General features: G+C 49.5%; 1 protein-coding gene across 1 annotated transcript; it reads right to left on the bottom strand.

Moving 5' to 3' along the window:
* Positions 1-9: 9 nt before the first annotated feature.
* On the bottom strand, positions 10-27851 carry SLC15A4 (solute carrier family 15 member 4). The gene is made up of 8 exons (XM_082641028.1): positions 27159-27851; positions 20069-20364; positions 17484-17652; positions 16974-17051; positions 16104-16272; positions 6632-6787; positions 5400-5558; positions 10-1056 (listed from the first exon to the last, which is right to left on the bottom strand). Exons 1-8 carry the CDS (start codon positions 27681-27683, stop codon positions 908-910), a joined length of 1701 nt encoding a protein of 566 aa, XP_082497154.1. The 5' UTR covers positions 27684-27851; the 3' UTR covers positions 10-907.

Below are 27851 nucleotides of genomic sequence, written 5' to 3'. Positions count from 1 at the left end.
CGGCAAAAATACAGCAACGAATAAGACAACGGTTTATTGGACAAAATGAGAACCCCCATGTCACGGAGAACACCACGACCAGAGTCGGTGACTGCAGACAGCTCCGGTCCACAACGGGCACTCCCAACGGTCTCCAATCGCACCAGCGCTGCTCAGAAGGGGGGTTTCCTTCCACCCACCATGGTGGGTCTTTAGTCTCAACGGTACCAGAATGAAACTGTACACAAGGACTGACCAGGCGGGGTTTAAAACACGCATTAGGCTGCTCTGCAGGCTGAGACGGAACACACAGTCTTAAATAGTTTTTAATGAAACATCACGCTCTTAAGGAAAGAGCAACAAAAGAGCAATGGCGATGGTTTAAGAACTCAGCATTACGGGAAGCAGCAGACAGAACACATTCACCACCGGCCGGTGCCAAGGACCCGCACGGGCAAGATCTGTGGCTCATGAGAGAAACCATAAACAGGGCTTTTCTTTAAAACCTCGGCAGCACTTGACCACACTTTTATTTCTTAACAAATCCTCCCCTTCCTCAATATAAACAGATGTTTATCCACCAGAAGAAAAGAAAGTGAGAACGTGTGTTGTGGGAAGGAGAGGATGAGATGTGTTTAAAATACCGGGACGCCAACCAGCACGGGTGTCGCCTCCCGAGACTTTGTACCCGCGGCAGCAGGTGTCTGTCAGAGGCGAAACCAGCTGCGGGGCGACCAGGGGCCTTTAGCAGGGCTCAACCACAGGAAGGCACTTACCTAGGCCACCGGGTGGAAAAGAAGGAACCAACCCCGGCACCACGCAAGTTTTAGGGAAGTCAGCCGTTTGCTCTCCGAGCCCCCAGAGCACCTTCCCACGGATCTGTCCGTCCATCTGTCCGTCCAACAGACCTGACGGGGGTGCAGGAGCATCAGGTCCTCCTGCTGGCGGGCGTGCCGTTTGCTCTCGACCGCTGCAGGTCATATTTCACGGAAACAATAAGGAAGAGCAGGAGGGTAGCTCCTTGAATAGCAGCCAGAAGGAAAAAGTAATAGTTCAAATAGCAGCCGTTGATGTTGCCTAGAGAAAAGGAAAGAAAGAAGCAAGGAAGCTGCACTTAGAGAGAGTTTAAAAGATTTTATTTATTTAACCTGGTTCCTACGAAGGTCAGGGTGACTTTTAACTGTGGTCATTAAAAAAGAAAAAAAAGAAAGAGAGAAAAGAATCCTACCCCTAATTCAAAATACACAAGTGCTTTGTTTCCAAAGCCACTGTGAGTCAGCTGTGTCTCAACACGGGCTCCGGGCTGGGGCCTCCTGCCCCCACACGATGAGGAGCCCCCCACTGTCTCCACGTCAGATCCTGCAGCGGACGGCCCTCATCGCCTGGGTCTACGGTCTGCACACGTGCCAAGACCGCGCATCGGGCCAGGACGCAGCCCGGGCGTCACGTCAGGTGTGAGTGCTGGACTCCCGTGTCGTCACCTGACATCAAACAAAGTACCGTCACAGGCCGGGACAGACGGCTGAACACACACTCCACGCGCTAGGGGAAGGCAAAAGCTTGCTTTTCACGTTTCTCCTTAAAAACTTCAGGCTGCAGGTTGATACACAGGTGCCCACTTTAACCCTAGGAGCTGACACACTGAATGGCCAACTCTGGCCTGAGCACCACACGAGGCGTCCTACGTGAGAGGCTCCGTTCAGTGCCCAATCAATGCCGAGGTGGCGGAGGTTAAGGGCACGGACCGCGGAGCTCCACCAAGGAGGCTCAGACCCCAGCGTCTTGGTCTCTGGGCCCAGGTTCCCTGCCTGTCAAACGTGGAGACAGCACCCGGGCCACACGGCCACCTCCTCTTCACGGGGCCCCGTTAGGAGCCCCAGTCCACATGCAGGTCCGGGGCCCCAGGGCTGTAAACCTGCCGTGTGTCCCCTGAGAAGGGGCCACGCAGCGTGGAGACGCAGGGCTGTGTGGAGGGGACACCAGAGCCGCACACAGCACGCCACCCCGGCTCCCAGCAAAGACGGCGTCACCACAGCCCTGGACGGTCTACCGCTGACGCCGCTGGCCACCCACTGGAAAGGGCCAGGCCCACTGCCGAACAGAGGGGCAGAGAGGGGCGGGGCGTCAGCAGCATCTCTGGAGGACGCTGGCATCTTAGGAAGAAAGCTGCTGTGCTCTCTGACCGGCTTCAGAAGCATCTCCCATTGGCTTATTTAAAACGCCAGACTTCCTTTCCTCTGAAGTTCTCTGTCAAGCTGGGTTATTCTGGAACTTCCTTTTTCTATCTGAACATACACGCATTAAAATCGGACGTTTAACACTGCTTTTATTTAACAGACCTAATGAACAGATATAATACACATGGTTGTATAATAAGCACTCACGTGTTTTTAAAGAATCCTCACTCCTTCAGGCTGGAGAAGACAATGGTTTCATATGTTTACTGCTTTGGGAAGAGATCCAGTAATACCTACAATTTCTACCAGACTGTGTTATTTATTCAACAGTGGTCAGAGAGTTGACGACAGTGGTTTGGCCCTCGTGGCGGGTGGGCTCCACCCTGGACACAGAGAGCCCAGCCCCCGGACCCTGGTTTGCAGACGCCAACGCTGCAGTGCTGCTTGGTGCCATCTCAGCAAGGCTGTCGTCAAAACACCGACCACGCCGTTCGGAGTGCCGGCTCTGAAACATCAGTCTCCCCAGACTAAGGAGTCATTTACAACTTCCAAAGCTCAAAGCCGGCAGGCCGAGCAAACTGTGTGTGCACTGTGTCTTCCCTGCCAGGGCCGGTCGCAGTCTGGCGTTAGGAAGGGTATTCAGAACTGGGTCCACCACCTAAAAGTGATCACCCTGTACTTTCCTGGGCCTCTTCACAGACAGAAGGCAACTGCGTATAAAGACGGTAAACTCTGGGTGTTTCATAGTTGCTAAGGCTGACTCCTGGGCCCCAATAAACAAGCTTCATGTGTCCCAGACATATGCACAAGAACATTCCCAGCTGCTTTATTTGTGACAGCCTCAAACTGGAGACACCACAAACACCCACACGCAGCAGAACAGATAAATGAATTCTGACTTATTCGTACGACGGATACTCTGCAGAAATAACAAAGAACCGATGGCTGGGATGACTCTGAGAACTCAGTGCTGAGTGAAAGGCCACGGCCACGGCAGAGGACAAGAGAGGCCACAGGACTCAGCAGGGCCCACTTCAGAACAGAGTTCATCTTGCCGGGGGCCGGGGGCTTAACTCAGAAAGGACAGAGGCACCCTTCCACATCCTGCATTTTGATCTGGATGAAACGCACACCAAGCTATGCACTCAAGACCAGTGCCCTCCACAGTACGGACGTGATCCCCAGTCTAAACAATAATAGTAATAGGACAAGCAGGCCTAGGGGAGGGCAGGGAGAGAAGAACACAACGAGGTGAGAATCTGGGGACTCCTCCTTCAGACGTGGTCCTGGAACCTGACGGGAAGTTATCCACGTGTCAGCCAGGAAACGCTGAGCCAGCCCCACTGCCGCCGGAGCCCTAATGCAGGCAGGACCTGCCGCAGGGCAGAGCCGGGGAGAGCCCAGGACACAGAGAAGCCGTGAAATCTGGGATCACACCTGCTGCTCCTCCTACAGAAACAAGGATTTGGGGGCGGCGGGGAGGAGGTGTCACCTGTCCCATTCTCTCTCCAAACCACCGCCCATGACAGCCACCTGCCCCTAACCGAGCGGGAGCCGGCCTGCCACGTCCTCTCACATCACTGGACATGGGGCTCTGGGCAGAAGGGGCTGGAGGGAAAACAAGGAGAGACCACTTTGCACTCCTGGACAGGGCAGCCGATCCAGGACACACGACAAGGCACTTCTTTTTCGTGAAAATAACACAACAAACAGAATCCAGATCCAACATCTGTCCACGTGTGCCACGTGCATCAATACTGGACATAAACCTCACAATGAAAAGTTTTAAAATTACCTGTCAGAAGTAAAGGATGCGTGACAGGTAAACTACCAGTTATTAAGTTAGTAATGGCTGGGGGGGCGGGGGTGGATTAAATCACTGGAAAGCAATGAGAATGACAAAAACCAATCGATCCTTCAAGATACACGTGAAAGTAAAAAAACAGAATCTATGTCTTAAGAACTACCGAGGTGTGGTCCCTATAACAAGTCTTTCTTTGAAGGAGGTCTGTCACACGTACAGAACAGATTCCGTGACGCCAGGAGCTCAGGAGAACTCCCAGAACCTTGTGTGACTGGACTTGCCCTCCGAGGGGCCGGAGTAACGAGCACAGCCCCTCCTCAGCACAGCCAGGAGGGCCTGGCCGCACACCACTGGCTCTCACAGCCGGACCAGCTGGACACATCACCAGTGGTGCCCGGGGGCAGCAGGGGCTCCGGTTTCTGGAAGCTGCATCAGGGGTCTCTGGGCCGAAACGCCCCCCTCAAGACGGGAATTTTAACCGAATCATGGGAGGGCTTTTGGAATTCTGCAATTTCTGGAGAACAGTCTCTAAGCTTTCACCAGATTTTCAAGGGGATTTAGAACCTAGAAGTGGCTCAGTACCCAGGGGGTACTGAGCACAGAGAAGCCACAAAATCTGGGATCACACCTTCTACAGGGGACGGCAAACGCCACAGGCCTATACAAGGAAAAGCAATATGGTGGTTTTTACTGGTACAACATACAAAGAAGAAACACACCTCCATCTCCTGAGTCTGTTTAAAGGCTATCATAAATATGGAAACAGCAAAGCTTGCATCTCTCGGGAGTGATTTTGCTCAAGTTGCCACCTACTGGTATTAGCTGTAAAATCCCATTATGATTAATAATGAGTAATACTTGTTTTTAACAAGGCAACTTATTATCTATCTTTTTTTTTTTTTTAACAGCAGGAAATTAAAAGATACCATCAGGAAAAGAAAAAAAATACGAAAATAAGATACTGGGTTGGCCAAAAAGTTTGTTAGGTTAGTGAATACGTTGTTCAATAAAGTTCTTCATGAAAATGAAAAACGTGGCTTTACTTAAAACCGAACAAACTTTCTGGCCAACCTGATAAATGAAGGGAAATTTGTGATACAGATTTTATTTGCCTCATAATAAAATAAAACTAGTGCTGGACCTGAAGGTGGGAGGGTCAGTCTACTCATCACAGATGCTCCGAGAAAACAGCAGCCACAGAGCTGCTGCTGGAGGCCGACCTGGGGCAGGAGAGGCCCACCCGTCCCCAGGAGACCATCAGGGACGTGGGTAAACGAGGGGAGGCGGGTGGTCTGATGGGGCGCGGGGAGCAGGCCGGGGGCCCCCGGGGCAGCCCAGCGACACTGAGCGCATCTGGTCCCGGGCGCCCCACGCGGCCCGAGGACTGGGGCGCTGGTCACTGCCAACGACAGGGATGGGGGCCGCGAGGGGGGCCTTACCGAAGTCCGTGTGGCTGCTCATCCACCCGATGGCCTTGAGGGACACCAGCGCCAACAGTCCTGAGCCCACGAAGGACCCGACGCCAGAGAAGAAGAAGAACAAGCCCATGATGGCACTCTGCATGGACTTGGGCGCGGCCGAGTACGCGAATTCCAGGCCTGGGGAAGAAAAGGAGGGCGTTTTGGGACAGGAGCAGGGTGCTCGCGCCGCGGCCCTCGGACACCCGGGCTCTGGGGCGCGGCTCGGAGACAGCACCCGGCGGGCTGCTCACCTCCTGCGGTCACAGCCCCTAGAAACTCCGCGAGGTGGCCAGTCACCTCCCGCCTTCACACCTGAAGGCAGCATCTGACTTGTCAGCTCTTAGAGTTTCTCGTTTCTCATGGACAGAAAGTTTGAAGAAGCAAAACCTGCCCACACTCTTAACTAACGGGACTTTGCACACAAAGTACTTAAAGGGGGGAAACCTTCTCAGGAATTCTACCTGAAAGGCAAGGTATCTTAGAACAGTTCCAGCAGGGGCATCTATAAGCCGAATCACCACTGTGATAAGCAGACGTGGAGATCTGCACTGTGCTCTAAAGGAAGGGCCACCCCGTGCGACTTATTCCCTCCACGAGCTCATCAGCCGGTCCGCGTGAGCTCTGCAGGAGGCAGGAGAGGTGACAACTGCCGCCCTCCCAGCCCCACCCTCTGGGCATCGCTCATTTCCTCCTTCCCTTGCTCCCAGCAGCTGGGAACAGGCCTGCACAGAATGTACGTGTCCACATGCCACCACGTGATCTCACCAATAGGGAAGAGAGGCCTGTGAGCACAGGTTTTAAAAATTAGGTCTGCTTCCTTATAAATCTGAACGAAGACACTGAGAGCCAGGCAGTGATGGACCCCGAGGCCTGGCCATGGCGGCAGGACTGCAGGGCTTGGTTATTAGCAGCTGCCAGGCAGCGCTTACAGGGGTCTTCCTTCTTTTATCCTCTCTCCTGTGGACCCTCTACGGTAGATGAACTTCATGTTGATGTTTTGGGGATCCTTTTACACCAAGAAAGGAGAGCCTCAGCCGCAGCATTGCTCTTTCCTCACCAATTCACACTCTGCACCACAACTGCCCACCAGCACCCACCAAGCACCGTGCTGTTTCCGTCTCGACGCAGCCTAACAAAGAAGGAAACAGCACGGGCTTTATCGTGCTGAGACAGGACTGGACGCGGACGCCCCGACAGCAAGGAAACCTCACCTGCGATGCTCGCAAATATTTCACTGACGCCAATCAGCACGTACTGAGGGACCTGCCACCAGATCGGCAGATCCGCAGCGTAGTAAACGACATTTCCAATGGTCTGGTTAATGGTCTTCTCCTTCACGAGGTCCAGCCGTTTGCTTTCCAGAATTCCTACAATTCATAAGTAGGTTATGAGCATTTATTCGTTAACATTTGCAATTAAACTAAAAAACTAGATGCTTGGTACAAGATGTCTGTTGATGATTCTGAGAAATACATGAAAGGATAACGCCCAGTGACGTGGCTTCCCCCAGAAGCCCCCGACCTCAGGAATCCCCCTACTTTCAGCTTCCGAGGTGGGTTGCTAAAAGCAGTGGTCACGTGACCCACACCTCGCGGGGCTGCGCCCAGCGGCGCCTCGTCAAACCAGCGCGCACCATGGTGAGCGCAACCCTCAAGTCTCCGCATCGCTCACCCGAACACCTTTTATTTCTTTTAAAAGAGGGAGCAGGGGAAAGCTAAAAGTCCTGCAATGAACAGATTAATCGTGCTATTTACTTATCAGACGGTCATAAATCTGGAGGTGTTGTTCCCTTCACGGGAACAGACTGAAGCTGAGTCACTGACCGTCATCACTATTACAACTACCGCTACTACCACTAACGCCGGCTCCCTTGTGCAGACGGGCTCAACCTTGCCAAAGTACAGTGGTGCCCCCTTATCTCTGGGGGACACGTTCGAAACCCCCAGGGGATGCCTGAAACCCAGGACAGTTCCACATCCTACATATACTATGTTTTTTCCTGCACACACATACCTCTGATAAAGTTTAATCTATAAATCAGGCACAGTAAGAGATTAACAACAGTGACTAATAATAAAATAGAACAATTATGACAATCTACTGTAATAAAAGTTACGTGAAGGTGGTCTTCCCCTCTCTCTAAATATCTCATTGTACTGTAGGTAATTTTCGGACCACCGATGACCATGGGGTCACTGAAACCACGGAAAGCAAAACCAGGGATAAGGCGGACCACTGTAACCCGGACTTTTCGAACCACCCTCTGCCCTCAGCAGCACCAAGACCTCACTGGATCATCGGTCATCTGCCTCGCGGGGCAGAAAGACATGGGAAAATAAGCAAGATCAGAAACAGCTACTCTCCACAAAACAAAAAATAAGCAGATCAAAATAAAGTTTAAAACAACAACGTGTAGGACCAATTTCTTAAGGTAAAGATGTCGCTAGGTTTTGTTTTTAAAGGGTTCTAATTGCAAATGAAAGAGTGGGCCATAATATCTAATGCATATGTAAAAATATACGGATTTAAAACCGTATGAGGAAGGACAGGAGTCTGGGTAGAGGACAACGGAATATATTAAAAATATTCCTTTTAAAACCTGAGCATGAGAAAGGACCAGGGTATGACTGACTGGATGAAAGACAAACTCTGGAACCTGCAGCCCACAACACATCTCAAATGAAATGTCCAAACAAACAGAAAACACATCAAAGGGCCAAGGGAAAGGGAGACCTCCCAGAGGTGATCGACCTTCACACCCGTCCTGCGACTGAGAAACACAGAGCGGGCCCAGGCGTGCAGAGCGGTCACTGCAGAGCGCCTGCTGCTCTGGAAAGGGGCGCGTGCGGCCCGGCCCAGCGGTTATCAGGACGCTGGTGGTGGCATTAAGGGCCCTGTCCACAGCGACAGTTCTGCTCCCTGGCAGGGCAGCGGGCAGCACCAAGGGGGCCGTGGCGTCAGCCTGGCTGGAGCGCCTTCAACGCACAGGATAAAGCACTGTGGGCTTCCTCTGCGTGGGCCGAGCTCCAGCCGGCCCGGGGCCACTGCCCTGAGACCAAAAGATCACTGCGCGGTGCTGGCCACCGACCCTCTAGCTGGAAGGGCTCTGTCCAACCCAAGAGCAGAGGGGGAAGCACCCACTCAGCCTGTTTTAGGGGAATAAATACTGAAGCTGGAGAAGACTCTTGTCCTCCACAGGAAAGGCAAGAGAGGCTTAAGACAGTGCGTATGTGTCTGTGTGTGTGTGCGTGTGTGTCTGCCTGTGTGTGTATGTGTTTGTGTGTGCGTGCGTCTGTGTGTGCGTATGTGCCTGCGTGTGCATGTGCATGTGTGTGCGTCTGTGTGTGTGCGCACGCGTGTGCGTGATGGGGCAGTACTGGTGGGGACGATACACAGATTTAGTCCTTCTGCAAGGCCTGGCGGAGAACAGAAGTAACCTGTCGGACAGGACCTGCTCTGCGCTCTTACTAGTTAGGAAAGCACGGCTCCCTGAGGACGGGGGGTGAACAGGTAACGGAAACGAAGGGGCGCTGGCAAGGGGGACACAAAACAAATAACGAGGGTCGAGCCCCAAGAGACAAGAGTGTGAGAAATCACTGAAGCTCCTCTCTGGTGGGACGGCTGGCCGGACAGCGCAGAGAACAGAGGCCGAGGGAGAGTGCAAGCCCTCCAGACAACGCAGGGGCTGCGCAGCCGGCAGAGCTCCTGATGGATGGGACCAAGAGCACCGGCACAGACCAACGTAAGGGCAGATGCTGGGAGAGCCGACACAGCCATCGACGGGCCGAATTCTTCAGTTAAAGACATGGACACACATCACGTCAAAACGAAAGAAAACCCAACGCTGCGGGCGAGGCAAGAACTAAAGCGTAAAGCAGCAAAGGTCTGAGTGAGGGAGAGGCCGAGCAGAGTCACCGAGAAGGGAGGCATGCCAACCGCAGCGCACGGGCACCAAGAGAACACGCTGAAGGTCAGGTGCACGGCCCCACGGCCACGGCGAGCCCGGGAGAAGCAAGCCGGAGCCAGCAGCTGGGCAGAGACAGGGGCGCCGGTCTCAGCGACCGTCGGGGTGTGAGCTGGGCTTCCGCCGGGCCTGAGGGTCCCCGTGTGCACCTCCTGCCACAGCGCTACTGCCCGAGGACGGCGCGTGCCCTCCCCAGGGACGACGCAAGCCACAGACCCTCGTGAGCGAAACGCCGTCATCTGCTAGGAATGCAGCGAGGCTCTGAGACCCAGGAGCCCTCCCGGTCCTCACCAGAGCGAGCAGATGGAAAGATGATGCTTTGCCGGGCAACTGGTTGCATCGGAGATCCAAGGGTAGACCCAGGTCCCGAACTTTATGGACACTTAACACCTGTGCCCTCGCGGGGCTCCGTTCTAATGGGCCCGCGCTGCCGCGTTCACCAGACCCCGCCCAGACCACAGCATCCCTGGACACGGGCCATCGCCGTGATCCCAGGCCCCTGGCAGCACTGGACTTCAGGGCTCCTGCTACAAGGGATCCGACCCACTCAGCTGATGGTAGGACAACCTGCGAGCCATCCTATGCAGCACCCCACGAACATTTTTAGAAAGTAACACTGGCCAGAACGGAAGCCTTGAAGTCCACGGTACAGAATTATAAAGCCAGGATCTTTCCCAACTCTTCAATTAAAGCTTTTTCATTAACAAATTGATATACAAAAGCATCAATATTATGAAATGAAAAAACTTCTCTAAAATTACTCTTGGATCAAAAAGAAAATAAAAACCATAGTTTCAATATTCGTAAGAAGAAAAAACACACTACAACAAATGAAAGTGCAAGAGACCTTGGTAAAGCAAGAGTAACAGGACAATTCATGCCATTACGTGGTTTTTACTGTTAAGCAAGAAAGAACAAATAGACGTGAAGAATTTAACTCAAGAAATGAGAAAAAAAAACCACTAAATAAACCAAAGTTAATAGAAATTAATATCTTAAATTCTTCACTTAGAAAACATAAAAACAATCAAATGATAAATTCAAGACAGACATCTAAGGAAAAATTATAAAATACAGTCTTGGCAAGCCTAATAAAAAAAGAGCACATAAAAAAGGGAAACTAGAAACGAGGAAGAAAACACAACAGATTTATTTAAAACACTATTTTTATCTCCACTCTAACAATTTTTCTAAAACTCAATAAATGATTTACTAGGGACATTAAAAAAATAAAAAGCTTAAGTGATTCAAGAAAAAACAAGATCTGTACAAAACTGAGAAAAAGGTAGAAAAGTTGTATCTCCTTTCAGAGAAGATGTACTAGTATGATTTTCTAGGCAAAGACTTGGAACTTCCTTGGAGCAGACAGATAATTCTCATCCTGTTAAAATACTCCCTGCCTTCAGATAGGGAGTTTGGACTTCCCTGGTGGCACAGTGGTTAAGAATCCACCTGCCAACGCAGGGGACACAGGTTCGAGCCCTGGTCCGGGAAGATCCCACATGCCCCAGAACAACTAAGCCCATGCACCACAACTACTAAGCCTGCGCTGTAGAGCCCGTGAGCCACAACTACTGAGCCCATGTGCCACAACTACTGAGCCTGTGCTCTAGAGCCCGTGAGCCACAACTACTGAAGCCCATGCACCTAGAGCCCACGAGCCGCACCTAGAGCCCACGAGCCACAACTACTAAAGCCCGTGCGCCTACAGCCCCTGCTCCGCAACAAGAGAAGCCACCTCAGTGAGAAGCCCGCGCACCGCAATGAAGAGTAACCCCCACTCGTTGCAACTACAGAAAGCCCACGTACAGCAACAAAGACCCAGCACAGCCAAAAATAAATAAATAATTTTTTTTTTAAAAAAAGAAAAGAAATAGGGAGTTTACCAACACCTTTTATGAAGCTGTATAACCCTGACACCAAACCAGATGGATGTTGGTTAGAAAGAGATGCACAGTCGCTCAATAAAAGCAGATTATTGAGCAGATTGGAATTAGCAGATTCCAATCAGACCTTTTAACAAACAGGGTGTATTTTAGAAATTCAGGAACAGTTAAATACCAGATGTTAAAATAAATAAAAAACATGAGCAGCGAAAGGCAGGGAGGTGGAGTGGAGTAAGGAGGGCGTGCGATCCTCCCGAAAACCAAACTAAGATATTTGAGAGAAACTCAACATTCATCTCTGCCAAAAAACACAAACTTGAGATAAAGCTTAGATATGTAACATCGTCAGGAATATATATGCAAACTCAGAGGTGAGAGAGAACTTTCCACAGTGAGGGGCTGAAGGTGCGCTCGTCGAAGTCAGGGGTAAAGGGGGGCATCCGTCACCACCAGCAGCCTTGGAGAAAGCCAGGCCGCCCTGCCAAACAAGGAGAGACACAGGGAGGCGTAGCAGGAACCAGGAAAACGGGACTCCCCGGCGGTCCAGGGGTTAGAACACAGCGCTCTCAGTGCCCAGGCCTGGGTTCAGTCCCTGGTCGGGGAACTAAGGTCCCACAAGCCGCGCAGTGTGGCCTGAATAAACAAATAAATAAATACCTTCTTTTTATAAAGAAGGCAGGAAAAGAAACTATGTTAATGTCAAGACGAGCGACCATCTGAAAATAATTCACTGATACTCAGAATTTTAAAATATCTCCTAGGTGAGAAACCAAACTACATAAAAGCAGTTAGGAATAAACCTAACATAAAATGTATAGGACCTAAATGAAGAAGCATATAAGACTTCACAAGACGTCAAAAACAAAATTAAAGGGAAAATGAAAAAAATGGGAAAAAAATACTCGTAAAATGAGATAAAATTCTGAGTAGTGACAATCTACACTCTATTACAAGAAAAACCCACTAGAAAACTGGTCACAACACACGAACTGTACACAGAATAGAACGTCTGACACATTTTGGGAAAAAGTCTTAAGATCACTCATAGTACACATTAAAGATATAGAATGCTGCCACCCTTCAGATAAGAGAAGATTAACAGAACACAATGATCGGTGTGACAAGGGCCCGGTGAGATCCGACGCGCATCGGCACGCTGCTCTGGCCCTTTCGTACGAGATGAGCACCCATGCGCGGACACGTCGGGTGTACACGCAGCACTGCTTCAGGTAGGACAGACTGGAATCAACCCTCGTGTTTACGAGGACCGGGTTTAAAAGCTGACAGCATGGCCCAAAGGGGAACAGTAGGTCGCTGTCAAAAACCGTCATTTAAATTTGTAATCGACTTGGAAAAACGGTACGTAGTATATACAGTGTACAAAAATAGCTTATAAACTGTCAACAGTCTGTTCCATTTCTGCTGTTTAAAAAAGAACCATTTAGCTTTAATAACATATTCTAGGAAGACATAAACACAGGTGTAGGCATCGTCACTGCATGGTGGGATTAGGGGTGAATGAAGGTCTCCTCGCACTTCTCTCTAGGTATCTAACGACCGTGGACTGACTCTGTGATAACAGTTTTTTAAAAAGTGCTGTAGACCAGCGGCTCTGAACACTTTCCTAATGAAAGCTATGACCCAGAAAAGGCACTCAGATGATTCTGTCTCCGTTCCAGGATGCTCTCCATGCCCTGAAGCCCGGGCACGTACCCCTGCCTAAAAACCGCTGTGGTAATAGGGCATCCACGGCACAGCTGAGTGGAAGAGCAGACCGTGAGGCACACGGATGGGTACCGTCAGCCTGGGACGACGGAAGGGAACTCTGTCATGTACACACATCAAACAAGGATGCAGTGAGTACACTTCCAGGGATTCGAGAAGTAAAGCGATTTCCGTACAGTAAAACTAGAATCCTGAACACCCAACAACAAAGCATTGCACGTGAACGTTTGACACAGAAGGATATTTTAGGTTTTTCTTTAAAGCAGGTGACGAAGTATAAACGCACACACACATCACAACATACATAATTTTTCCCATGCACTGCAGAATGGCGGTAGAGGATTTCCTTGGGCGATGGAACTATGAGTGCTTAAATCTGTGTGTGAGAGAGAGCGAGAGGAGGAGGAGGAGGAGGAGGGAAATGAGGGGAGATGGCCCATCTGTATTTGGGGGATTTTTCTACCCCCCAATAGTAACAAGCACAGCTTTTATTACATTTTTATGGTTTCCTTACACTTAGTTTTCCTTAATCAGGCTCAAATCTGCTTACACATCAGTATCTCATTTTCGCAAAAACACAGAAGGTATGTATGTATGTGTGCAGAGACACACAAACGGGATTAGACAGATACACACCATCCCAGGAATGAGCATCTCTGGGAAAATTACAGTTGATTTTTATTTTCTCCTTTATGTTTCTAAGGTTCCCTTTTCTCCAGTGAGCATCTATGATGTTAGTAAATTAAGAACACACACAATTTTTAAGGGGCAAGGAAATCTGACAAATTAACACACTTCTTTTTTTCTCAAGCAGACTAGAAGAAACCCCTTGGACATGCCTGATTCTCATCTAAGAAAATATAAAGAAAGAATTATTACCGGCAGGGATGGTACTAAATGGAAGATCCTGATTTATCATGGTTGAATGTAGTAAGTTAAAAGGCAAAATAGTCTCTTTTCTATTAAAACTTTGGTTTGCTGTAATGATTTCAGGCCTGTATTCAAAGGTCATTAATGTTCCAATTAAATAATATTCACTGGAGCTGGAAATGAAACGGCATGAAACACCAGTTACTGCTTACATTAAATTTAATACATTGTGCTTGAGTCCAGTTGCCAGGTATTTAAACTCTTTAAACCAGTGACCATTAAGCTCCTTCCCAACATCTGGCCACTCGGCAAAGAGAGCCTCTTTAGGACACCAGCCTCAGCGGTGTTTTCCGCGTGAGTGATCAATTCAGATGCTGAAGTTTAGAGCGGTCATGGTCACACAGTGCACAGCACCTGCCTCTCTGCAGGCGCCCGTGGCCACCTGACGACAGCCCGACCTGCTGAGCAGGAAGTGAACTGCTGGCACGGCCCGCACTTTTAAGAGAGCACTGCCTGTCCCGCTGGACAACCGTCCCCCGTCTGCTGTCGTTTCCCACGTAAACAGGCAAAGAAACCACCGGGAAGCCCCCGGGGTTCTCAAGGCAGCCCGGAGAAGCTATCCAGCCATAAATGAAACTGGAAGACAAGAAGGTATTAGAGGAACTAAAGCCGGAGTCTGCTAGAAAATGCCTGGGGAACCAGCAACCTCCCCTTTCCCACAGGGAGAGGACAAGGACTCCTTTCCAAGGGGTGTGACTGGCTGGTCGGGGCACAGAGAGGGGGCTCCCCAGCCCAGGAAGAAGCCGGGCCCATGGCAGGCACTCAGGGCACCACCCCAGCACAGCGGCTCTGCCCATCACCGATTCTGTGGCATGAGACCTGCAATCAGAGCCCCGCTGTAATCCAGCTCTCGTTTGCTCTGGCTTACCTCCCCACGTGCACAGGACTGGAAGAGAAACGAATCACACAGAAAGCACACAGCAGAAACTTCATTCAGACACGCCCTCCCTTTAACTACCTATTTGATTAAGAAACAACATAATTGTCTCCTAAGAGGTCCCAGTGTCTGGAATATAGAATTCTTAAGCCTAGGGACTCATTTCTTTAAATCTGTTGAGTACTGTATCAATAGATAGTACTATATTTAGTACCGTGTTCACCCCAGCGAGAGTGGACGGAGGCTGCTGTGAAGCACTGTCGGAGAATATTAAATTCCACCTCAGCAGTGCTTAACATTACATTCCTCATAACAGAGATGATACATAGGTGATTCAGGAATATCGGCTTTTCTTGTCTTGTTATATAACTAAGCTATTTCACAGTTCAATCATTTTCAAATATTGATGAAGCGCTCCAAAGCAAGGTGAGAAAGTCAGCAACACCTCAGTTTTATCAGCACATGATATTTCAGCTTATACTTCAGAATCTAAGATTTATGCAAACAGAATGGAGCCCCCAAAAGGTGTTGGAATACTCAGGCATTAGTTCTTAACCTCTTTCTTTTTTTCTGGGGGATGGAGGCTGGTTAGAAACCTGTATTTGATTTAAAAACAAAACAAAACAAAAAAACCTTTCTCTCCAGGAAGATGCATGTAAAATTTTACATAAAAGTGCAAAAGGTTCAGGGTATATGAAGCTGATTAATGGACCTGACATTAAGAATCACAGCTCTGAGGATTATTTAACACCTTTAATTTATGAAATTTCACCTACACAGCAATTAACAGTTCTCTAAAATCTAAGTCACTAGGAGACAACAAGCCTCCTTTTTTCTTTTTTTTTTGCTGTACGCGGGCCTCTCACTGTTATGGCCTCCCCCGTTGAGGAGCACAGGCTCCGGACGCGCAGGCTCAGTGGCCACGGCTCACGGGCCCAGCCGCTCCGCGGCATGTGGGATCTTCCCAGACCGGGGCACGAACCCGTGTCCCCTGCATCAGCAGGCGGACTCTCAATCATTGCGCCACCAGGGAAGCCCAACAAGCCTCCTTTGATTCAACCCAAAAGTCACTTTCCAGAGCATTTCACTGGTTATAGTTCTAAAAAAACAAAACAAAAACAGACAAATCCTTAGGAAAAAAATCTTAAGCTTCATAAATGAAAAACTAGAAAATGAACATCACTCAGGGTTAGAATAACCCGTATATGTCCTCTTTTGAAGTACACACACTTCCGGAGTGCCACGCGACGTGTGGCCACATTCCGCATCACCCACAACCGGAACCGGAAACGGCTTCTCACCTGCTGCGAAGGCCGAGCACATCACAAAGAACATGCCCACCGCAATCCTTTTCAAGGACGATGGGAGCAGCCCGTTTCTTCTCAAGATGGGATCCACCACTTTATCTTTCAAGGGAATTAACAGGAGGATGAGCACAGCATCGAACATGGTTAGCCAGGCTGCCGGAAACTGGAAGTGGGAAACACAGAAGACACCTGCTTATTTTTCTGCAGTGTCAGCAGTCACTCGTCTGACAACTAACATCTAAATGGGAAAAGCTTATTTCAAGAATAGTTCATCAGGGCTTCCCTGGTGGCGCAGCGGTTGAGAGTCCGCCTGCCGATGCAGGGGACACGGGTTCGTGCCCCGGTCCGGGAAGATCCCACATGCTGTGGAGCGGCTGGGCCCGTGAGCCATGGCCACTGAGCCTGCACGTCCGGGGCCTGTGCTCCGCAGCGGGAGAGGCCACAACAGTGAGAGGCCTGCGTACCGCCAAAAAAAAAAAAAAAAAAAAAAAAGTTCATTTGTACAAAGTATAACCTTCTAGGAAAATAGTCTGTCTCAAGACACTGGTACTGAGAAAAGGCTTCTATTTCTAAAGGGATTTGCATTGGTTTTTCTGTGCTTTCTCGGGGGAAAGAAGAATCAGGTGAAATATTAACGTCAGGAGTCAACTTAATCTAGCAAAGGACGTAACCAATGGGAAACAGTCTCAGAAATAAGTAAACATTCCATTTCAACATTCCATTCAAATTCCATTTCAGCATTCAAGGAATGCTTTTAGTTCAAGCTAACTGATGTTATTACAAAGTATCTACCATTGGTAGAAGGAATCCATTTGTCACGTAAACCCCCAAAGACAATTTTCAGATCATTTCAACTGTTCTCACCGTATGAGGATTGGTTGTAATACTGGAAATTTCTGGAATCTTCAAATGAAGACTTTGTAAAACATACGTCGTCTGCATCTGGGTGTAGAAAGCAGCTGTCATTACATAAGCACGGCTGTCACTCACTCGCAGCGTATGCCCTCCCCCAGACCACACTGTGCTGAGACTTGCAACGCTCAGGTTTGAAAACACGGGTCAATTACTTGGTCACCATAAAAGTCGTCTGGAGATGAACTTTGAAAAAGAAGTAACCATTATCCCAATGAGAAACCATATTAAAAGGTGGGGTCTGGAAAAACAGAGCATCTCCATTCTTAGCTTCGTTTTAAGGTTTTCAAAACATTTCAATCAGCAAAAATGAGTCCGTAACTAAAAACAAGTTTCCAAGATCCTGAAGGCTCGTGACAAAGAAAGCCAGGAACCCTGCGCACTTCAGCGATGGCCAAAACGAGTGTCAGGGTAGCGTTCACGGGGAGATAGAGGAAATTAAACCTGAATGTCACCACTCACTTGAAAATACACTGTCCAGTAAGGTATCAAAGCCAAGAAAACAGGGACAATCTTGACAAGAGCTTTCACATCTTCCACTTTATCTTCCGGGAATGGCCCTCCATGAGACATCTTACATGAATCAAACAGACTGTGTTTAGAAGATTGCTGAAAGACTCCAATGCCTTCACTTTGGGAAATAAAATGAAGGAATTAGTTTTCTTCCACCCCCAGAAATCAATTATTTGGTAACAAATTAAGTTTGGAGGTAGGAAACCAGCTTGCTGTGCTGAATTTGCTTCAACTCCATTCTGCTACCTGCTAATCGTCCCCACCCAATACAGCTACCTGGATTATTCCTCAACACTGGGACACATGGACACAGCTGGCAGGAGGACTTCCTAGCCAGAGTGAGACTGTGGCCACCATCCTTTTCCTGAGACTAGGAGATATGGTAGGATCGCCCCTCACCGTCTGAAAGGTGGCTGACCTCATCCCCAGCATTGTCACACTGGCCACCAGCCCCACTGTGCTGAGGAAGGCCCGCAGTTTCATCCGAAGCTGATGACAACTACGTCGGCTGCATCACTGGGTGAGCATTTAAAAAAAATTACTGTGTTGGACTGTTTGGATTTTAAATTAGGTCATTTATCAAACGTCAGGACTTGAAGACCACACCGATTTCGTTACAAACCCGAGCTGCTTTACTTACTATTACACCAGTATGACTCGGAGGGAGGCTTTCAGGGAGGCCACCAGCTCTTCCGTGAAGGAAGGGCTGAGAGGGGAAGGGGCGATGCTTCTGGTGATGATGATAACTTGACGATGTGACCTTCCGCAAAAGCATCCTCATCAGTTAGTTACCGTTAACTGGGCTCTGATTAGCTTACTGAGGCCTCACACTGATCCTATGAGAGGGGTCCTTTCCCACTGCACAAGAAGGAAGGCTTTACAAGGTCATTAACCTGCCCAAGGTCATACAGCCCTAACCTGTGCGTAAGGAGAGCACAGCTGGAGAATTCTCTAGACCATCAACTTTTCTGCAAGCTGGTCCTTTTCTAATTGTGCCAAGGAAGACTTCAAAAACCAACCTACAGGGAAAACAGATTCCTAAGTCCAAACTGACTTCACCACGCCACGTGTGCATTAAAACCCAAGTGTCCACAAAGCAATGGTGTCCTCTCGCAGAACTGTCTACCAGGTACCACCCACACAGACACACTGAAAATTTAACGGTATGTTTTGCTAATGGCATTCAATCTGTAGCCTAAACATCCAGGATCTGAAACCTTGCTTCTGCCCAATGAAAACGAGGCCCCGGTAAAGCACTGCTGCTTGCTGCTGAGGCAATGAGGCTTCAACTGTTAAACATTCTTTAGTGGGGCCCCACCAGCTGCAGTTCTGAATTATGAGTCTGAATGCCACACTGACCCGCTAGAGTTCCAGGGCACTGGGATGCTGAGATGTGCCGGAATTCCGCACGGGGACAGCTGAGGCAACTAGAGACGTTTAGCCTGGAGCAAAGGGGCAGGGCCACAGAGCTGCTTTGGTACAGCTTCAAATCTACCACGTGGGAGGAACGTCAGACAGCTGTTATGGCTCCAAGGACATAAATCAGACACACGCAGACAAGCCATGAGGAGGCAGACAGACGCGGGGTCGGCCTGCAGAACGTCAACCTCGGGCTCAGGGACTAAGCGCCCATCTCAACACCTGCCTTGATCAAAATATTCCGAGAGGCTCAACTCCAAAGGGTCCTGGGGACTTTTCTGGGGGGATGGACATACTCTGTACCCTGACTGCACTCTGGTTACATGATGGAATCTGTCACACTTCCCAGAACTGTATAGGTAAAAGGGACGTATTTTACTACATGTTGTTGTTACATCAAAAAGTAACAACAAAAAAATTCTGAAGTCTCTTTTTGAGCTAAGTTCTGGACTTCTCTTCATTAATCTGCATCTAGGGTGACTGACCTTCCGCCACAGTTTGCCCAGGACTCCCCGGGACCCGGGACTTTGGGCTTTAAGACCTCAGGTCGTGGGCATACGGTGCTAAAACCGGGAAGTCCCCTGCAGAGGGGATGAGGGAGGTACCCTACCTGCATCTCAGTCCTGCTCTCCTGCCCTTCTCAAAGAGCACTGCAGTGACCCCCGGGGGGACGGGCCACACGGACCCGCGCAGCAGCTTCCTGCTTAAGGAGCACAGACAGGCAGCGACCAGGTAAGCGGCTGCTTGGTTTCTCATTCAAAGGAATGCATCAAGTAGTACACTGTCTCTTCGATGCCCTCAGCAAGGTTCTGTCTTTATCACCTTTACACGACTACGTAGTCGGGAGCCTCCATCTTACATCAGCAGTGAGAGGAAGGTCAACGTGCAGGTTAGAAATGAAAAGCACGAGCCCAGGAGGGAGGCCGCTGGTCTGTCTCTAAGATGGAGACAGAAGTACCTCACACCCGCCTCCTGGAGCTGGTGTGAGACATTTCAACCTCAGCCCCGTGTCCCCATCCACGGTGAGCACAGGACAGACATAAGCCAGCACTTTATTTATGACGGTTGGTAAGTCACGTGGAAAGCTGAGCCTGTGACGAGAATAAAGTGCTCACCCACTAGGACTGCGTTCCCTGATTCGCTTCTGGGGGCAGCACGAATACACCAGGATCCTGAACATGTCAGTGAAGGCGCTACCGTCGGGCGGCTTGGTGATGAAGAAGGTCTGGCCGCAGAGGAAGGCCACGAAAGCCACTCCGATGCAGACAGCGGGGATGATGTAGCCGGTGACAAAGCTCACGTTCTGCTGAATGTAGGCAATGCCCCCCAGAGAAACGATTGCTCCCAGATTAATGCTCCAATAAAACCAATTAAAAAATCTTCTCGTGGCTTCTGGACCGCGATCTTTAACCTAAAATAACCGGGAGGAAAGAGACTTAAAAACATGTGATCATCCTCAAGGATGAAAAACATATACGAAGTTTTCATATATTACTATATCTTTATATCAATTACTGTTGTCATCACAGCCTTTAAGCAAGGCAGCACATGGGAATTCCCTGGCGGTCCAGTGGTTAGAACTCTGCACTTTCACTGCCCGGGCCAAGGTTCGATCCCTGGTCGGGGAACTAAGATCCCACAAGACGCAGCCAAAAAAACCAGAAATGTAGCCAATCAATCAAAATGGTGTTTACAGATACAACTGAGGGTCCCCTGACCAAAAAAAAATGTATCTTACGCTTTTAATTACTATAGATTCTGGGTAGTGTTTCTCTTAACTATGCTTAAATCCAACAAATCCTAGAGAGTTTCTCCAAGTATCTCCCGTGGACCACCTGCTTTGGAAACGCCTGGCATGCTCCTTAAAAATACAGATTCACAGGACCCACGTTCCAGGACTACCCACTCACCACTTCTGGGGTTGGGGCCCAGGAATCTGCATTTTAAACAACTTTCCAGAGGACTTCTACTCACAGCCATATAGCTCCACGCCTTGATAAATCCGGAACAAGGGGAAAATTACAGAGAAACTAAAACCGCATGCTATTTTTAGACCAGGACGCCTCTCAATGGAACCAGAAGTTCTGATAAGGACAGAGATCCCTGGAAGGCACAAAAATCACTGATTTCCTGAACGCAGACAAACACAAGCACCAGGTAACACAAGCAAGTTCTAGGTGTGCACTCTCCACAAGACCTGCCCAGCTGGAGCCCGTCCTGGTGGGGACAGTCCGTGTGGGGTGGGCACCCCGTGGACGTCCCTCTGAGGATGGCTTCTCACATCTGCGTGGACACCACGAGAACGTGCTCTGGGCCAGCCAGAGTCATTCCTAGCCAGTTTCGCCTCATAAAATGTTTAAACAAACGTTATTAGCTAAAGGCTGACGCTGGATCGTGTACAAAGACTGTCAGGTGTTGCTGCCTTGGGAACTTCTGTTGTCTCGTCCTTAAGTTACAGGTTATGAAAAGGCTGGACAATTCCTGGTCCAGTAACAGATCTGAATTCTGATCCACAGAGCAATCTCCTTTTCTAAGTAAGAGAGGAGGTTTTCAATGGGGGCCTAAACAACCAGTTGTGACGCACAGAAACTACCTTTTTAGCAGTCATATTATGCAACATGACACTTTAACCTCTACTTTTTAAGATCAAAGTACAGGTGTAAATATATAGTCAAAATTGTTTGTCCCTCCAAAAAAATTTAATCCAAAATGATTAAACATGGATATTGTGATAACAAATAACATGCCTGAAGTAACTATCTGGTAACCCCCGTCTCAAACGGAAAATCTGAGTTCTAAATAAACCGCAGCAGGAGGAGCTTAAACTTGGCCCCCCACGTCAGAAGGGAGCAGAGGTCCTGGACCAAACGCTGGCATGATCACTGAATAAATGATCTGCACGGAGCAGGCCTTACATTTCTAAGACAGCTCTCCGTGAGAACACAATGCGTTGATTTTTTTTTATCGTTTTTGGCTGCGCCATGCCGCTTACAGGATCTTACTACCCCGACGAGGGATCGAACCTGGGCCCCCCGGCAGTGGAAGCGGGGAGTCCTAACCACTGGAGCTCCAGGGAAGTCCCCACAGTGCGTTTAAATGTCACTAAAATGGACTCAAATATTCATGCTATCCTGGAAAGAGACCAGAGGGAAGAAAAAACTGTAAGCAGACACGGTTACAGAGAAAATGTAACTAAAGATATAAAAACAAGTAATTAGGGTGGGGGGCAAGCTTAAAAGGGGGCCAGTAAACATAATATCTAAAGTTAATGCAGGGGCTTCCTGGTGGTGCAGTGGTTAAGAATCCGCGTGCCGATGCAGGGGACATGGGTTCAAGCCCTGGTCCAGGAAGATCCCACATGCCGCAGAGCAACTAAGCCTGTGTGCCAGAACTACTGAGCCTGTGCTCTAGAGCCTGCGAGCCACAACTACTGAGCCCGCGTGTCACAACTACTGAAGCCCGTGAACCTGGAGCCCGTGCTCCACAGCGGGAGAGGCCACCGCAGTGAGAGGACCGCGCACCGCAACGAAGAGTAGCCCCCGCTTGCTGCAGCTAGAGAAAGCCCGTGCGCAGCAACAAAGACCCAACACAGCCAAAAATAAATAAATTAAATTAAAAAAAAAGACAATATACGTATTAACTGAACTATATCTCGGCCCTTCCCAGTATCTACAGTGGCACAGCACACATCCTGGTAAACGTGGCAGTCGACTTATTTGAACTTCCGAATGTAATTCACTAAAATTACTTCAGGAACCTAAGCCTATCACTAGACCCTAAATAACCACATAGCAGAAATTTTCTTATAGGAGCCTGCTGGCTCCTATAAACCGCAAGTCACATGCCTCCATGCCCTGGACTGACACCCACACTTCATGTGGGTCACATTACGTCACCGTCTGTACACCTGCCTCCCGCCCTACCCGACCAAGGGTAAACAGGACCATCATATGATCGGTCAAAAGACACCGCTGCGGTCAACTCAGAGAAGTACAGCTAAAGGAACAGGATCCTGGGGAGTGAGTCAGACAGTTGGCTGATTTGGAAAAATTCCTTTAAACACATAACAGCGCAACTTTTTTTTGCTCTCTAGAAAAAATGTATCTTTGTTCTCTGTCTGTAAAAAAGAGTTCTTTCAATTCACTCGTTCAGCTACAGGAGCCATCCATTTAGAATGACTGTGACCTCTGAGGAAGGTTAATCACTCGGGGGAAAAGACAGGGCTGACATGATTTACATCAGTATCCCCCCGGACTCTGGTGTACATCTTCCTTCAAAAGTCAGCTAAGGCCTCCTTCTCAGGGCTGCAGAGCATGACCCCATTCATCTCTCACTCAGAGGGTTTCCTAGAGGCCCTGTATCGCAGACAAAGGCGTCAGGGATAGAGAAGCATAAAGGTACCTTCAAAGTATTACTCAGCCATAAAAAAGAATGAAGTAATGCCATTTGCAGCAACATGGATGGACCTAGAGATGATCATACTAAGTGAAGTAAGTCAGACAAAGAAAGACAAATACCATATGATGTCACTTATATGTGAAATCTAAAATACGACGCAAATGAACTTATTTCCAAAACAGACTCACAGACACAGAAAACAATCTTATGGTTACCAAGCTGGGGGAGGGATAAATTGGGAACTTGGGATTAACAGGTAACACACGACTATATATAAAATAACCAACAAGGTCCTACTGTGTAGCCCAGGGAACTATATTCAATATCTTGTATAACCTATAAAGGAAGAGAATCTGAAAAAGAATGTATATAAATGTATAGCTGAGTCACTTTGCTGTACACATGAAACTAACACAACACTGTAAATCAACTATACTTCAATTAAAGAAAAGAAATCCTGGGAGTTCCCTGGTAGCCTAGTGGTTAGGATTCCCTGGTGGCCTGGTGGTTAGGATTCGGGGCTTTCACTGTCGTGGCCCGGGTTCAATCCCTGGGCTGGGAACTGAGATCCCGCGAGCTGCGGCACCTCTGGGGGACGCCTCTCAAATCCCCTTCAAAGACCAGCCAGCACCTGGCACAGAGCAAGCACCTTGGCTGAAGGGTACTAACATTTTCCTTTTACATGTTTTTTTCACTGAGATACAATTCTCATAATAAAAAATTCACCCTGTTGAAATGTACCACTCAGTGGTTTTTAGTCTATTCACAGATGTGCAACCATCACCTCTGTCCAATTCCACATTTCTTGTCACACCAACAAGACACTTCCTCTTACAGTAGCTTCCCTTTCCCCTCTCCTGACTCCTGGCAACCACTAGCCTCCTCGTCTGTATGCATCTGTCTATTCTGGACATTTCACATAAATGGAATCATAGAACATGCCGTGTTTTGTGCCTGGCGTCTCTCAGTGGCATGATGTTTTCAAGGTTCATCCATGTTGAAGCAAGTACTTCATCCCTTTTTACTGCTGAAGGATATTGCACTGTATGGAGAGACCACACGTGCTTTATCCACCCATCAGTTGATGGACATCCCCTTAACTTTTTAGTAAAAAAATTTTTAAACATACAGAAAAGTTGAAAGAGTAGTAAAGCATACACTTCTATAGCCTTCATTTGCAGCCTTAGTTCTTTTTCTGTACATATATGAAATACTCTGTTGGCTGAACCATTTAAAAATAAGTTACAGCATCATTATTTCACCCCAAAGATTTCATCATGAATCGCCTACAAATAAGGCCATTCTTCTAGATAACACAAACCATTATCACACCTAAGAAAATTAACACCAATGCAACTTTATCTAATATGTGGTCTATAATCAATAGACCACAATCACAATCGTCCCAATAAATGGCTTTTAGAGAAGCTGGGCTCCAATCACGAAGCACACGTTGTGTTTGGCTGTCAAGTCTCTCTGATATCCTTAAATAGAGTGGCTCTCCTTTTTCCACGGCAGTGTCACGTTACAGAAGATGAGGTCAGTTCTCCTGCAGAACAGCTCGTTTCTTTTTAAGATCCACATCTAATTACACACCAAAAGGGCACAAATTCTGTCGTGGCTTCTAGAGAACCTCTACAGAACCACTCATTCTTTTCAGGAATATTAATCCCTCGTCTATTATCTACTGGAGAGCAGGAATTTTTAAGTCAGACTTTCCGGGTTTAAACCCAGCTCCTCCACTCACGTGCTGTGGACCTGGGTAGGTCACACCCCCAAGCCTCCGTTTACTGTAAAACAGGGACAATTAGGGATATAAATTGTTGCAAGGTGTTAGATAAGGTCGCATAGGAAGAGCACTTGGTACAGTACGGGGCACCACCTAAACACTCAGGGCGCTCTTTAGTCCTGTGGCCTGGTCTTTAAAGATGGGTAATCCCAGTCCCGTGCCTTCACGGTTGGCCCATGAGCTGCCGGCACCCCCAAGGCCAAAGCCAACGTCACAGAATGCCCATCTCAGTTAAAGGACACATTAAGAAATCAGACCAGGGCCTCCCTGGTGGCGCAGTGGTTGAGAGTCCGCCTGCCGATGCAGGGGATACAGGTTCGTGCCCCGGTCTGGGAGGATCCCATATGCCGCGGAGCGGCTGGGCCCATGAGCCATGGCCGCTGGACCTGCGCGTCCAGAGCCTGTGCTCCGCAACGGGAGAGGCCACAACAGTGAGAGGCCCGCATACCGCAAAAAAAAAAAAAAAAAAAAAAAGAAATCAGACCGGCACCTAAACCCTGGCTTGACCACTCACTACCTATAGGACAACAAAAGAAATCTTTTTGCACCTCCATTTCCTCATTTAAAACATGGGTATAAGATTCACATGAGGTTCAAATGAGTTCAGGTATGGAAAGCACACTCCATGGTGCAGAGAAGGAAGTGAAGAATTCAGGACATTAGGCAACCATTATTTCCAACATCATTATAAGGCGTCGCCTTTCACAGGGGTGATTAAAGTTCACATTCAGAGGCCAGGCTCTTGCACCCTGGCTCAGTCACGTACTAGCTCTGTATCATTGGGCAAATGATTTAACCTCTCAAGCCCCAGTTTCCTCATCTGTAAAATGGGCACGGTAACAACAGAGGAGTCCTATGAACTGACAAAGTACTCGGCACGGGGCCTGATGCACAGTAAGTCCTCCGTAGATGTTCGCAATCACATGGCTACTTAGCGCAAAACCCCAGGAGTTACCTTCCCTGTTGCTTGCATAAGGTCCACCAGCAATCCCGGCCCCTCTACCTCCGTAACTTATCCTGAACCGACCACTTCACTCCATGTCCACTGCCCCTGTCCTAGTCCAAATCTCTAATCTCTCACCTGGCCAGTGAAACAGACTCCTACCTGATCTGTCTGCTGTCAGCACTTCCCATACAACCTAGTCTCTATACCCGACGTCCGCAAACTTTTCCTGTGAAGGGGCAGGGTGTAAATAGTTTAAATTTTAAGTGATGTTCAGTCTGTCACAACTACTTGATTCTGCTACCGTATTGTGAAAGCAGCCACAGCATATGTGACCAGGAAGATGCAGGGCTGTGTTCCAATAAAGCTTTATTTGTGTGAGCTGAAGTTTGAGTTTCCTATCATTTTCATTTGCCACAAAAATATTCTTTTTACTTTTTTCCTATCGTTCAAAAACCTAAGTACCAGTCTTATTCTTAGCCTGTGGGCCCTCCGAAAACAGGAAGTAGGCCAGATTTGGCTGGCAGGCCACAGCTGCCAGGCCCACGCCCTACAGAGACTGAATTTTTTAGAAACATAAATCAGATCACATTACCCCCTGCTCAAACCCCAAAAGAGGCTCCCTACTGTATTAAAAACAGACCTCAAACTCTTTACATAGCTTCACTTCACGAAGCACCTGCCTGCCACCCCTGTTCCCACTTCTTCTTTTGTTTGAAACATACTTGTCGCATAACCTTCCGTAAGTTTAAGGCATACAGTACGTGCAGACTTGGTACACTGATGTGTTCTGTACTGCAACACGACTGACACGGTAGCTGCAGCGTTCCTCTCTTCTGGCCCCAGGGCCTTTGCACTTGCGGAGGCCCAATCCAGAAACCCCTCTGCTCTCCCCCAGGTCTCAACCCCTAAAGGCACCCCCCCAACTCCTAAAGGGCCCCTCCTAAAGGAAGGAGGCCCCTCAGTCTGCAGCCCCCGCGCGCCAGCGCCCACCCTGCTTGGTCCCCCGCGGTATCTGGGTTTCCTGGCCCGCGGGCGACCCCGCCCCCTCGCCCCGCACCTGCGCGGCCCTCACCTGGTCGGCGCCGAAGGGCGTGATGTTGGCCTTGACGGCGCCCACGCCCAGGCCCACGAGCGCGAGCGCTGACAGCGCGGCGGGCGCGCAGTAGCGGGCAGGCGCGTCGGCACACGGCGGCGCCGAGCAGTTGCGGACGCGCGTGGGGCGGGGGGCCCCGCAGAGCGCCGTGCGAGTGGCGGGCGCGGCCAGCAGCGGGAAGGCCAGCATGCCGAGTAGATAGAGTGCCAGGCTGAGCAGGATGGCGCGCGCCCGGCCGAGCCGCGCGTCGGCGAGCCAGCCCCCGAACGGCGACACCAGGTAGGTGAGGCCCATGAAGAGCAGCAGCGCCTGGCTGGCCTGCGCGCCCTCCCAGCCGAACGCCGTGCCGTTGAGGAACAGCACCAGGTTGGCCGTGACGCCGTAGAAGGCGGCGCGCTCCAGCAGCTCCGTCAGCAGCACGGCCGCGCACGCCGCGCGCCGGCCCTCGAACGCCGCCCGCCGCGCGCCCAGCAGCGGCGTCCGCTCATCGCCTGCGCCCGCCATACTCCCCACCGCTCACCGGCCGCCCGCCCCGCCGGCAGCTCCGCTGCGCTGGGCTCAGCCCGGCTCTGCCGCCGCCACCGCCCTTCTCGCGAGATTGGCCTCGCCGGCCTTCTCGGCCCGCCCCAAGAGCGTCCCTATTGGGCGAGCCCGCCGCGTCGCCCCCCCTTG

This window comes from Mesoplodon mirus, assembly GCF_964341445.2.
Source record: "Mesoplodon mirus genome assembly, chromosome: 13".
Lineage (NCBI taxonomy): Eukaryota > Metazoa > Chordata > Mammalia > Artiodactyla > Ziphiidae > Mesoplodon > Mesoplodon mirus.
This window is presented reverse-complemented; position numbering and strand designations above follow the sequence as displayed.

Bases quoted from the DNA above. Each gene is read 5' to 3' on its own strand.
- SLC15A4 (XM_082641028.1), bottom strand. From the start codon at position 27,683: ATGGCGGGCGCAGGCGATGAGCGGACGCCGCTGCTGGGCGCGCGGCGG. The intron at 20,365-27,158 runs GTGAGGGCCGCG...CGGTTATTTTAG, and splicing joins CGCCCTTCGGCGCCGACCAG to GTTAAAGATCGCGGTCCAGA. The intron at 16,273-16,973 runs GTGAGAACAGTT...TCCCACTTCCAG, and splicing joins TTACAACCAATCCTCATACG to TTTCCGGCAGCCTGGCTAAC.